Raw genomic sequence first — 13,882 nt, 5'->3', positions numbered from 1 at the left:
CGTAGTGCCTGTAGCAACCAAATTTCTAGACCAGCGTCAAAACTAAGAAAATGATTAATGTATTTGATTACTTAAACTGAAAACCACTTCAGTCAGATAAGGTAACTATTGTTGAGGTCTTATTCCACCCTATGACTTTGAGATCAGCAATATTTTGCTGGTGATTTTCAGGGTAAAAGACCATGAAAAATTTATTTTGATTTGCTGATTGATTATGATATGCTGATCTTACCTTTTCTTTCAGTTGGACCAGCAACACATTTATAGTCTATCCTGAGTCCAGGCTGTTTCTTTGACCTGGGATGACTGAATTCTATCAGAAGGGCAGTGCCCTCAATCACAGGTACTGGTGTTGTTCCACAGAATATTCCTTTATTGATGGGAGGTGCTAGAGAGGCATCATAAATTTCCAGATAGGCGTCAATACATTTATCAGATCTTTGAAAGTTGTATGTTGTAATTTCAATAACTACCTGTTGAGAAACAGCAATAATAGGAATATATTTAAGATTTTTATGGATTTTCAGAAATTACTGTAAATATAAAATGCTTCAGAAACATAGCACTATGTTGATTAATTATTTTATAAAAATGAGTATATTTCGCCCAGCCAATGTTATTCATCTTTAGATTTGTTACCTATTTTCTTCCTCCACTTATAGGTCGTTCCTACCATGCACTACTGCTGTCAATAAGATAAGATGGTACCAGTCCCAGATCATAATTAATGCTTTTCTTTAACAGGCCACTAGCAGGCACAGAGAAAGGCCCAATGAGATCATGTTGTGCAAGTTACTCTTTTCCTACGAAGCATGACTCAGACCAGATAATCATTCAAATCTGGATATGAAAACTAATACAAATGGAAAGTACTGCGGATACTGAAAATATGGGGCTGAATCTTCGGCTTGGCGAGCGGGGGCAGGGCCTGCTCGCTGAGGCATAAAATGACGCACAGTGACATCAGGCGTGCATCCCAACGTCAACCCATGTCATTTAGACTTTCAGTTCAGCGGGCGCACAGCTGAACTGTCAAAGGCCTATTAAGGCCATATAAATATCAATTAAACTAATAAACTGAGCTGCCCATCCAACTTTAAGGCTGGCAGGCATGCGAAGAGCCCAGGTGGCCTTCACATTTTTCATGGAACCTCATCCACAGGTGAGATGAGGTTTCATGAACGTTTTTAAACTGTTTTAAAAGTTTTTAATAAAATTAATGGACATGTCCCAGCTCATGTGACAGATTCACTTGAGGGGACATGTTTTTAAAATTTTTGTTTACCTTTAATCAATGTTTCATAAGTAAAACTAATCTCCTTGAGGCATCTCTGTACCTCAGGGAGATTTCTGTGCTCCTTCGCGCAAGCGTGAAAGAACACATTCCCGACTCAGGGAACCACCCTCCCCGCTGCCTGCACAGGGAGCGCACAGCGCTTCTGGGTGCCCATCATGCTGGGCGGGCCTTAATTTGCCCACCCACATAAAATAGTGGTGTGGACCCGATCAGGGGCGCTGATCGGGTCCGCACCCGCCCCTGCACAAACCTCCCCCACCCTCCCCGATGGGGGGAAGATTCTACCCATGAAATACGAACAAAAAATGCTGGAAAACTCAGTAGGTCAGACAGCATCTGTGGAGTGAAACATTAACTTAGTGTCTTCAGAAACTGCGCCTCCACCAGGAGACCTCATGGAGGAAAATACTAACAACATCCCAGAAATAATGGAGATGAATGGAAATGAGGAAATGCAAGATAGTAATACTAGTAAAAAAAAGTACTAGAGGAATTAATGGGACTTCAAGTTGATAAATCCCCTGGACCTGATCCCAGAGTGTTGAAAGAGGTAGCTGTAGAGTTAATGGGTGCATTGGTGATTGTCTTTCAAAATTCTATAGATTCAGGAATAGTGCCTGTAGATTGGAAGGTAGCAAATGTAACTCAACTATTTAAGAAAGGAGGAGAGAGAAAACAAGGAACTACAGACCTATTAGCCTGACATCAGTAGGGAAAATGCTAGAATCTATAATAAAGGATGTGATAACAGGACACTTAGAAAATAATGGCAAGATTGGGTAGAGTCAACATGCATTTTTAAAAAAGGAAATCATATTTAACAAACCTGTTGGAGATTTTTCAGGATGTAACGAGCAGGATAGATGAGGGGGGATCGGTAGATGTAGTATACTTAGATTTTCAGGAAGTTTTTGGTAAGGTCCCACACAAGAGGTTGGTAAACAAAATTAGAGCTCATAGAATTGGCTGGGGCAGGAGATGATATGCTGGCATGGATTGAGAATTAGTTAATGGACAGAAAACAGAGAGTAAGAATATATGGGTCATTTTTAGGTTGGCAGGCTGTGACTAGTGGGGTACCTCAAGGATCAGTGCCTGGCATCAGTTATTCACAACCTTGTTCAATAATATGGATGTGGGGATTAAAGGTAATATTTCCAAGTTTGCAAATTACATGAAACCACGCATAAGTGACTTGTGAGTAGGATGCAAAGATACTTCAAGGAGATTTGGAGAGGCTAAGTGAGTGGGCAAAAATTTGGGTGATGGAATACAATGTGGAGAAGTGTGAAGTTATCGACTTTTGTAGGAAGAACAGAAAGGCAGGTTATTTCTCAAATGGTGAAAGGGCTGGCAAGTGCTGAACTTCAAAGGGACTTTGGTGTCCTGTACACAAGTCACTGAAAGCTAACTTGTAGGTATAGCAAGCAATTAAGAAGGCAAATGGATTGGTTGCTCTTTATTGCAAGAGAATTTGAGTATAGAATTAAAGATGTCTTATGCAATTAAATAAAGCCTGAATGAGACAGCACCTGGAGTATTGTGTGCAGTTTTGGTCTCCTTATCTAAGATAAACTTGCCATAGAGGGAGTACGACGAAGGTTCACCAGACTAATTCCTGGGATGGAGGAATTGTTCTATGAGGAAAGATTAAAAAGTCTGGGCCTTTATTCTCTGGAGTTCTGAAGAATTAGACGTGATCTCATTCAAACATACAAAATTCTTACGGAGCTCAACAGGGTAGATGCAGGAAGGATGCTTTCCCTGGCTGTGGATCTAGAACCAGGGGACATGCTGTCAGAATAAGGGGCAGATCATTTAGGATTGAGATGAGGAGGAATTTCTTCACTCAGAGGTTGGTGAATCTTTGGAATTCTCTGGGGCAATGGAGGCTCAGTCATTGAGTAGGATTAGGACTGAGATTGATATGTTTCTGCATGTTAAAACATCAAGGGATACAGGAATAGCGCAAGAAAATGGTGTTAAAGTAGAAGATCAGCCATGATCTCAATGAATGGCAGAGCATGCTCCAAGGGCTGAATGGTCTACTTCTGCTCCTGTTTCTTATGCTGTTATGAGGCAGTGACGTCCTTTTGAGAAATCCTGGCAGGGAAGATTCGTTCAAATTGCATAGCTAGACACCCGATGCCTTTTGCTTTTTTGCGTCAGGGTCATCCAGGTATTATTCCAGGCTGATGATTGCACAGTGTTCAGTACCATTTGTGACTCCTCAGATACTGAAGCAGTCCATGTTCATACACAACAAGTGTTGATAATATTCAGGCTTGGGCTGATAAGTGGCAAGTAACATTCATGCCACACAAGTGCCAGGTTATGACCATCTCCATCAAGAGAGAATCTAACTATCTCAACTTGATGTTCAACAGCATTACTATTGCTGAATCTCTCTTTATCAACATTCTGGGGGTTACCACTGAGCAGAAGCTGAACTGGACCAGCCATATAAATACCGTGGCTACAAGAGCAGGTCAGAGGATGGGAATTCTGCAGAAACTCCTGACTCCCCAAAGCCTGTCTACCATCTACAAGGCATAAATCAGGAGTGTGATGGAATACTCTCCAGTTGCCTGGTTGAGTCCAGCTCAAGCAACACGCAAGAGCTCGACATCATCCAGGATAAAGCAGCCCGCTTGATTGGCAGCCCAACCAACACTTTAGACATTCACTCCCTCCACCACCGATGCATAGTAGCAGCAGTGTTTACCATCTACAAGATGAATTGCAGCAATGCACCTAGGCTGCTTCAACAGCACCTTCCAACCCACGATCTCTGTCACCTAAAAGGACAAGGGCAGCAGATGCATGGGAACACCACCACCTGCAAGTTCCTCTCCAAGCCTCATGCCACCCTGATTTGTAAATATATCACCATTCCTTCACTGTCCTGGGACTCCCTTCCTAACAGCATTGTGGGTGTACCTACACCACATGGTTTGCAGTGGTTCAAAAAGACAGATCACCACCACCTTCTCAAAGGCAATTAGGGATGGGCAATAAATGCTGGCCATCATTCGTTCACATCCTGTGAATGAATAACCATCACCTGCACCACGAATCAGGGTGGTTGAGAAATCCAGGTAAATTGGTTGCATTGCATGATTCCCCAAGTTCAGGGAATGATAGACTGTAAATACATGGCTATTAAGGATCTCATCAGCCAGCCAGAGGCATTTATGAATAGCCTAGGTTTCACTCCCTGAATGTGTGTGACTATCAGCAGACATGAACATCATGTGCCCCCAATCACATGGATGACCAAGAATGCTTGCTGATGGACATTGAAGTACATTCTGTGCACATGCTCCTCCAAGTGGTGTTCACTTGCTAATTCAGCTGAGGTTGGGGGGGCGGTGTGGCAGTAGCACATGGCAATCAGCAGGAGGTTTCCTTGCCCATGTTTCACCTGTCATGAGACTTTATGAGGTCCATAGTCGATGTTGAGAACTCGCAGGGTAACTCCCTCCCAACTGTGTACCACTGTGCCTCCACCTCTGGTGAGTCTCCTGCCTGTGGGACAGGACATACCCAGGAATGGTGATGGTGGTCTCTGGTACATTATCTGTAACATATGATTCCTGAGTATGACTATGTCAGGCTGTTGCTTGACCAGTCTGTGGGACAGGTCGCCCAACTGTGGCACAAGCGCCCAGCTGTTAGTAGGGAGGACTTTACAGGCTCGACAGGGCTGAGTTTGCCGTTGTCATTTCCAGTGTCTAAGTTGGCACTGAGTGGTCCATCTGGTTTCATTCCTTATAGACTTTCTAGTGGTTCAATTTGAGTCCAGATGGTCTTGTTGCCTGTTCAGTGCCACGGCTAAGGACTGGAGAGGAACTTAAATCTCTGGATTATTACCTGATGCATGAGAAAATTGGTGTAGGGTAAATAAGATGAGGGAATTAAATGAGTGGCTCAAAGAATGGTGTGGGAGAAATAGGCTTTGATTCCTGGGGCACTGGCAACAGCATTGGGGAAAGTGGGAGTTATACCATTGGGACTGTCTTCAGCTCAACTGTGCAAGTCGTATAACAAGGGCAGTAGAGAAGGCTTTAAACTAAATAACGTGATGTGACAAACTAAAGAGAGAGGAGAAGGTAAGAGAATAAGATAGCAATAAAGGAAATGGTTATGAAGGAGCAGTGCGGACAAACATAAAAGTGCGCCAGCAGTTAAGGCTAGAGATTGCAAAAATAATAAGTCAGAATTAAAGGCACTCTACTTGAATGCACACAGCATTCACAACAAGCTAGATGAATCAACAGCACAAATAGAAGTAAACAGATATGATCTAATTGCCATTAGAGATGTAGCTGCAAGTGACCAAAGCTGGGAACTGAAAGTTCACAGGTATTCGGCATTAGGAAGGATAGGCAAAAAAGAAAAAGAGGTGGGGTCGCACTGTTAATAAAGGATGGGATCAGTACATTAGTGAGAGAGTGTCTTAGATTGTAAAATCAAGATGGAGAATCAGTTTCAGTGGGGCTAAGAAACAGCAAATGACAGTAAATTTTGGTAGGATTTGTTTCTATGCCACCAAATACTAGCGGTAAGGCAGGGTATGGTAGAAAGCAAGAAATTAGAGGTACATGTAACAAGGGTGATACAGTAATCATGGGGGACTTCAACCTAGATATAGACTAGGTAAGCCTAATTAGTACTAATAATGGGGAGGACGAAAAAATTCCTGGAATGTATACACAATAATTTGCTAGAACAGTAAGTTAAGAAACCAACTAGAGAATAGGTTACTTTAGCTCTAGTATTTTGCATGAGAAAGGGCTAGTTAATACATGATTTGCAACAAATTTACATTCCTTTCAGGTGCAAAAAACCAATAGGAAAAGTGATCTAACCTTGGCTAACAAGAGAAGTTGAGGATTCTACCAGATCAAAGGAAGAGGCATATTAAGTTGCCAAAAAAAATCATTAACCTGAGGGCTGGGAGCATTTTAAAATTCAGCAAAGGAGAATCAAGAAATTGATAAAGAAAGAGAAAATTGAATATGAAATTAAACTAGTGAGGAACATAAAAACAGACTGTAGAAGCTGCAAAAGGTATGTAAAACGGAAAAGGTTAGTAAAAGCAAATGGGACCATTACAGGCAGAGAATGGAGAATTTATATGAGAAAAAAAGGAAATAATAGAGAAACTAAACAAATACATTGTCTTCACAGGAAGATACAAGAAATCTCACTGAAATTTTGGAGAGCCAAGAGACTAGTGAGATTGAGGATCTGAAAGAAACTAGTATTAGTAAAAAACAGTGCTGGAGAAATTAATGGGGCTAGAAGTTAATAAATCCCCTGAACCTGATGATCTACATTCCAGAGTGTTGAAAAAGGTAGCTGTAGAGATAGTGGATGCATTTTTTAAAAAGAGCAGGTGAGTGTGGACTTCATTTAAATCAAAGAGCAGGGAGAATTCATTTAAAAAGAGCGTGGAGACCAGCTGATTGGCGAGTTGGATTGGTGATTATTTCTAGTCTTTAGGTTAAAATTAAGGTCTATAGTTAGTGTTTAGATCTCTAGACTTTATTTTCTTTTTCTTAAAAATAGCTTGTTAAGTAAAAGATCGATATTGGTGTAAATAATTAATTTCAATAAAGTGTAAAGAGCAGGGATACTAGAGTAATTAATTAATAAATAAAATAAGATAGCGATGACAGGACGGGTGATGTGTTGCTGCTGCAGCATGTGGGACACCAAGGTGAACTGGAGCAAACACATATGTAATAAGTGTTTGTAGCTCAAGGAACTTGGTATCTGAGTTAAGGAGCTGGAGTCTGAGCTGCAGACATTGCACCATATTGGTGGGGGGGTGGGGAATAGTTACCTGGTCACTTTGCTCCAGGAGACAGTCACAGCGCACAGGTTAGACAATTCGAATTTGGTCTGTGATCAGGGACAGGAGAGTGTGACTGCAGGCGAGGCAGGTAAAGGGACCCAGGTGGTAGCGATCAAGGAGCCTCAGCCCTTGCAAATATCCAACAGTTACAAGCTTCTTGCAAGCTGCATGGACAAGAGCAGAGACTGCAGGGAGGATGAGTGAACTGACCACAGCACCGTGGTACAGGGACCCATTTAAGTGAGGGGAGGAAATAGGAACGTAGTAGTGGACAGTCTAATTAGGGGGATAGATACTGTTCTCTGCAGCTGTAAGCATGAGTCCTGAAGGCTGTGTTGCCTGCTCAGTGCCAGGGTTAAGGACATCTCCTCAAGGCTAGAGAGGAACTTGGAGTGGGAGGGGAGGGATCCAGTTGTCATCGTTCATGTTGGTACCAACAATGTTGATAGGACTAAAAAGGAGAAAGGAATTTAAATAGCTAGGAGCTAAATTAAAAAGCAGAGTCTCCAAGGTGATAATCTCGGGATTACTGCCTGAACCACAGGCAAATTGGCATAGGGTAAATAAAGTCAAGGAGTTAAGTGCGTGGCTCAAAGATTGGTGTGGGGGGAATGGGTTTCAGTTCATGGGGCACTGGCACCAGTACTGGGGTAGAAGGGAGCCGTTCCAGTGGGATGGATGTCACTGCCGGGACCAGTGTCTTGGTGAATCAAATAACCAGGGCTGTAGAGAGGGCTTTAAACTAAATAGAAGAGGGGGAGGGTTCTGGAGAGGGGATACGTAGGCTTACAAAGCAAAAGGATATGGCGACATTGCAAGGCAGCTACTTAGATAATGATACCCAGAGTGTGACAAGAAGGGCCAGAGTGTACAAACATTAAAAAAAAGCAGCAAATAGGGTCAACGGGGGAAGAAATAGTAAAAAGGCAAAATCAATTACTCTTAAATGCACGTAGTACTTCAAACAAAATAAATGATTTAACGGCACAAATAGAGGTTAATGGGTATGATCTTATAGCCATTACAGAGACATGGTTACAAGAAGATCAAAGCTGGTAACTAAATATTCAGGGGTATGTGACTTTTCGAAAGGCCAGGCATGAAAGAAAGGGTGGTGGGGTAGCTTTGTTAGTACGAAATGGAATACGTAAGATAGTAAGAAATGATCTCGGATCGGAAGGTGTGGAATCCATATGGGTGGAAGAAATGAAAAGGAGAAGACAACACTGGTGGGAGCAGTCCATAGGCCCCTTAACAGTAGCTATGCTGCAGGACAGAGAATAAGTCAGGAAATAATGAGGGCATGTAAAAAAGGCAGTATGTTAATCATGGGTTACTTTAATCTTCATATAGGTTGGGAAAATCAAATTGGCAGAGGTAGCCAGGAACAAGCAGGACAGTTTCCCAGAACAATATGTCGTGGATCCAACCAGGGACCAGGCTATTTTGGATCTGGTAAAGTGTAATGAAGCAGGTTTAATAAATGATCTCAGAGTAAAAGATACCCTAGGAAATACTGACCATAACATGGTAGAATTTAGCATTCAATTTGAGAGTGAGAAGCTTAGTTCAGAAACAACTGTGCTAAACTTAAATAAGGGTAATTACAAAGGAATGAGGGCAGAGTTGGCTGGGGTGGACTGGGAAAGGAGTTTAGCAGAAAAGACAGTTGATGAGCAATAGTAGTCATTTAAGAAAATAGTTCATGACTCACAACAAAGTTGTGTCCCAGTGAGGCAGAAGGATTGTAGGAAGGGGATAAACCAACTATGGTTAACTAAGGAAATCTGAAATAAAAACAGAAAATGCTGGAAAAACTCAGCAGGTCCAACAGCATCTGTGGAGAGAAAGAAAACAGTTAATGTTTCGAGTCCTTATCACTGTTATTCAGAGCTCTGAAGAAGAGTCATAAGGACTCGAAATGTTAACTCTGTTTTTTTCTCTCTCCACAGATGCTATCAGACCTGTTAAGAACCCATGGTGTTAGGGGTAGTATATTAGCATGGATAGAGGATTGGCAAACTAATAGAAGACAGACAGTTGGGATATGGCAACCTGTAACTAGTGGAATGTCACAGGGATCAGTGCTGGGGCGACAATTATTTACAAAATATATTAATGACTTGGATGAGGGAAATGAATGTACTATCACCAAGTTTGCAGAGGACACAAAAATAGGTGGGAAGGCAAGTGGTGAGGATGACAGAAAGAGTCTACAGAGGGATATAGACAGGTTAAGTGAGTGGGTAAAAACGTGGCAGATGGAATATAATGTGGGAAAGTGTGAGGTTATGCACTTTGGCAGGAAGAATAGAGAAGCTGAATATTACTTAAATGGAGAAAGACTGCAGAAAGCTGTAGCACAGAGGGATTTGGGGGTCCTCATGCATGAATCCCAAAAAGCTAACATACAAGCTCAGCAGGTAATAAGCAAATCAAATGGAATGTTGGCCTTTATTTCAAAGGGAATGGAGTATAAAAATAGGGAATTCTTGCTAAAACTATACAAGGCACTAGTTGGACCACACTTAGAATACTGTGAACGGTTTTGGTCCCCTTATCTAAGGAAAGATTTCCTGGCATTGGAGGCAGTCCAGAAAAAGTTCACTGGGTTAATCCCAGGTATGGAGGGATTTTCTTATGAGGAGAGGTTGAGTAGGTTGGGCCTGTATTCATTGGAGTTTAGAAGAATGAGAGGCGACCTTATTGAAACATATAAGATTCTTAGGGGGCTTGACAGGGTAGATGCTGAGAGGTTATTTCCCCTTGTGGGAGAGTCTAGGACTAGAGGGCATAATCTCAGAGTAAGGGGGCGCCAATTTAAAACAAAGATGAGGGGGAATTTCTTCTCTCAGAGGGTATTCAATCTGTGGAATTCTTTACTGCAGAGGGCTGTAGAGGCTGGGTCATTAAGTATATTCAAGGTTGAGATAGACAGATTTTTAATCAGTAAGGGAAACAAGGGTTATAGGGAAAAGGCAGGAAAGTGGAGTTGAGGATTATCAGATCAGCCATGATCTCATTGAATGGCCGAGCAGACTCGATGGGCCGAATGGTGCCTGCAGAATGGGAGGTAGTAAATGTAACCCAACTGTTTAAGAAAGGAGGTAGAGAGAAAACAGGGAACTACAGACCTGTTAGCCTGACATGAGTAGCAGGGAAAATGCTAAAACCTATTCTAAAGGATGTGATAACTGAGCCTTTAGAAAATAATGGTGAGATTGGGCAGAGTCAACATGAATTTATGAAAGGAAAATCATGTTTGACAAACCTGTTAGAGATTTTTGAGGATGTAACTAGTAAAATAAATAAGTGAGAACCAGTAGATCTGGTGTATTTGGATCTTTGGAAGGCTTTCGATGAGGTCCCACACAGGAGGTTTGTAAGCAAAATTAGAGCTCCATGGGATTGGGGAAAATATACTGGCATAGGTTAAGGATTGGTTAAAGGACAGAAAACAGAGTGTAGGGATAAATGCATCATTCTCAGATTGGTAGGCTGTGACTAATGGGGTAAGGCAATGATCAATGCCTGGGCCCCAGCTATTCACAATCTATATCAATGATTTGGATGTGGGGACTAAATGTAATATTTCCAAGTTTGCTGATTACATAAAACTTAGTGGGAATGTGAGTTGTAAGGAGGATGCAAAGAGGCTTCAGAGATTTAGATAGATTGAGTGGGTAAGAACATGGTAGATGGAAAATAATGTGGAAAAATGTGAAGTTATCCACTTTGGTAGGAAATATAGAAATGCAGAGTATTTCTTAAATAGGGAGAGACTGGGAAATGTTGATGTCCAAAGAGACCTGTGTGTCCTTGGTCATAAGTCACTGGAAGCTAACATGCAAGTGCAACAAGCAATTATGAAGGTAACGGGATTGGAGTACAGGAATAAATAATTCTTGCTGCAGTTGTATAGAGCCTTGGTGAGACCGCCCCTGGAGTACTATGTGCAGTTTTGGTCTCCTTAACTAAGGAATGATATGCTGGCCATAGTGGGAGCGCAACAAAGTTTCACCAAACCAATCCCAAGGATGGTGGGATTGTCCTATGAGGAAAGATTGAGCAGACTGGGTCAGTATTCTCTAGAGTTTAGAAGAATGAGGGGTGATCCTAATGAAGTGTACAGAATTCTGACAGGGCTTGACAGGGTAGATGCAGGAAAGATGTTTCCAATGGTTGGGGGTCAGAGTACACAGTCTCAGAATAAGAGCTAGGTTACTTAGGACTGAGATAAGGTGGAATTACTTTAGTCAGGGGTGGTAAATCTGGGGGGGTGGGGTTGTGCGAGGGAGGGCGTGAACCCAATCAACGCCTCCAATGGGGGCCACGCCGCCATTTTACGTGGGCGGGCCAATTAATGCCTGCCTGGCATGACACACGCCCAGAAGCACTGAGCGCTACCTGTGCGGGCGGGGGCGGGGTGGTGGTGGGGGAATTCCCTGAGTCAGGGCCTGCACTCTTCCGTGCATGCAATTAGTTTAAGGTTTAAAAATTTAAATAAACGAAAGGAAATATTTTAAGACAGTGTCACATAAGCTGGGACATGGTCATGAATTTTGATTAAAAATTTTATTTAATTAATGAAACCTTCATGAAACCTCATCTCGCCTGTGGATGAGGTTCCATGAAAAATGTGAAGGCCGCCTCCGCTCTTTGCCTGCCCACCAACCCTAAGGTTGGATGGGCAGCCCTGTTAACTGTTTTAATGACTATTTAAGTAACCTTAATAGGCCTTTGACACTTCGACGGGTGTGCAGCCAACTTGGCTGCGCGCCCACCAAACTGAAAATCAAAATGACACACGTGTGATGTCAGGAAGCCTGCCTGATGTCACTGTGCATCATTTTACACATCGGCGAGCGGGCCCTGCCCCTGCTCGCCGACCTGAAAATTCTTCCCATGGACTTAAAAAACACCTGTGCCTGGATTTTTCATTGGAGAAATGAGTAGTATCTGAGTCAGGCAGCATGTAAAATTGGGTGCCATAACTTTGGGTCAGGTCCGATTAAGGACAATTAAAGCCCAATCGGGTCAATTAAATTGGCAGTTGTCAGAGATCTTACAAACTTAAAATGGTTGATGAGAAGAAACCAGCTCCCAAGAAGGGAGCCAAGAAAGCCTTAAAGAAACCAGCAGCAAAGGGCGGCTAGAAGCGGCGAAGGTCGAGGAAGGAGAGTTACTCCATCTACAAATTGATGAAGCAGGTTCACCCGACACCGGCATCTCCTCAAAGGCCATGAGTATCGTGAACTCGTTCGTGAATGATTTTTTCGAGCGCATTGCAGGTGAGGCTTCCTGCCTGGCCCATTACAACAAGCGCAGCGCCATCGCTCCCCGGAGATCCAGACCGCCGGGCGCCTGCTGTTGCCTGGGGAACTGGCCAAGCATGCCCTGTCAGAAGGGTCAAAAGGTGGTGACCAAGTACACCAGCTCCAAGTAAAACTTCGCAATGCACTGAAAAACATTCTAACCTATGGGCTACAAGCGGTGAGGGCGGGGTTAACTTGCAGTTAACTTACTGCTGCAAGTTAGCAGCAGTTAATATACCCACTGATATTCTGTATGCCACAAAACTAACAGATTTTTTTTCTGAGTTAAAAGATTGCATTACTGTGTTTCAATGTGATACATTCATACCGTATGTCCTCTGTGTGCCTGAATCAGCCAAAAACAGTTCGACACTTCATGTGGATTCACGGAACCATTGTGTTCAATTCTACCTATAATTCTGGTCGGTGAAACAGTCAGCATTTCTCCACATTTAACTGGAAAATGAAAAAAAAATCAACATGCTGTAATCTTATACATATATATGTTTCTCACACACAGACACACACAGATAAATTGAGAACAGCACATCAACTATACCAAAATATTACCGAATCGATACTTAGCACTGAATCCTCGAGAGTGTTTGTGTCCACCTGAGAAAAATGTAATTAATAATTTATGTTGGGAAGAGATCACTGCTGGAGCCATTTTGCCACACGCCGGCCCTTTAAGGATTGGTGAGCTAATACTGGAACCATCATAAATTTTTAAATGATCTCGATAGCAGCCTACAAATGGTTGGATATGAAAGAAATCGAATTCCAGGATGATCTGTAATAAGGAATAAGATTTCATATTTAAATTTTTATCTGAGAAATCATAACACAAGATTGTCAATACACCATTACATAAATCATTTTGTGCAGTGTGAAATAAGGACAGCACTACTGAAAAATGGAAGTCTGAGTTATTTTATCTCCAATAATGATCAGCTGAAATTTAAATTTGACTGCTCTGAAGAAAATTCTTAACCAAAATTCTAGCTTTCTTGACTGCTTATCAACTCTGAAACTAAAATTTGGATCAACAGAAATCCAAAATATTCCTTACATTTTGTAACTTTGTGATCTGAGGCAGAAACCAAATGAAGGCATGATACTTCACCCTAGGATTGTTAAAACCCAGATTGCTAGGCAGTGAAGGATAGAACATTAGAGTCTAGTTTTTATATACTTATAAGCTTTTACTTACAGAAAAACACATTGCACTTCATGCACTCCAACCATCAATCCCTCTCTCTTTCAATCTGCTCCTATGTAACTCTTTCAGAGTCAAACAATTAAACTAAATTAATAAAATGAGGGATAAAGGAAACACAGCCCCTAAGTTAGGTTAGCTGTAGAACCAAAGATAAAGTTTAAAGAAAACTTACAAACATCAAATCA

General features: G+C 42.0%; 1 protein-coding gene across 1 annotated transcript in view; it reads left to right on the top strand.

Annotated features, from left to right (window-relative positions):
• The window catches only part of LOC121282849 (histone H2B.1-like), a 33,270-nt gene extending 20,664 nt beyond the window's left edge, over nt 1-12,606 (top strand). The window contains exon 3 of the mRNA XM_041196663.1: nt 12,254-12,606. Coding sequence (XP_041052597.1) covers nt 12,254-12,606 — 353 coding nt within the window. The remainder of the gene's footprint in view (nt 1-12,253) is intronic.
• Nucleotides 12,607-13,882: the final 1,276 nt, after the last annotated feature.

Source organism: Carcharodon carcharias, chromosome 10 (assembly GCF_017639515.1).
Source record: "Carcharodon carcharias isolate sCarCar2 chromosome 10, sCarCar2.pri, whole genome shotgun sequence".
Lineage (NCBI taxonomy): Eukaryota > Metazoa > Chordata > Chondrichthyes > Lamniformes > Lamnidae > Carcharodon > Carcharodon carcharias.
The sequence above is the reverse complement of the archived record's forward strand: the minus strand, read 5'-3'. Positions and strand labels throughout refer to the sequence as shown.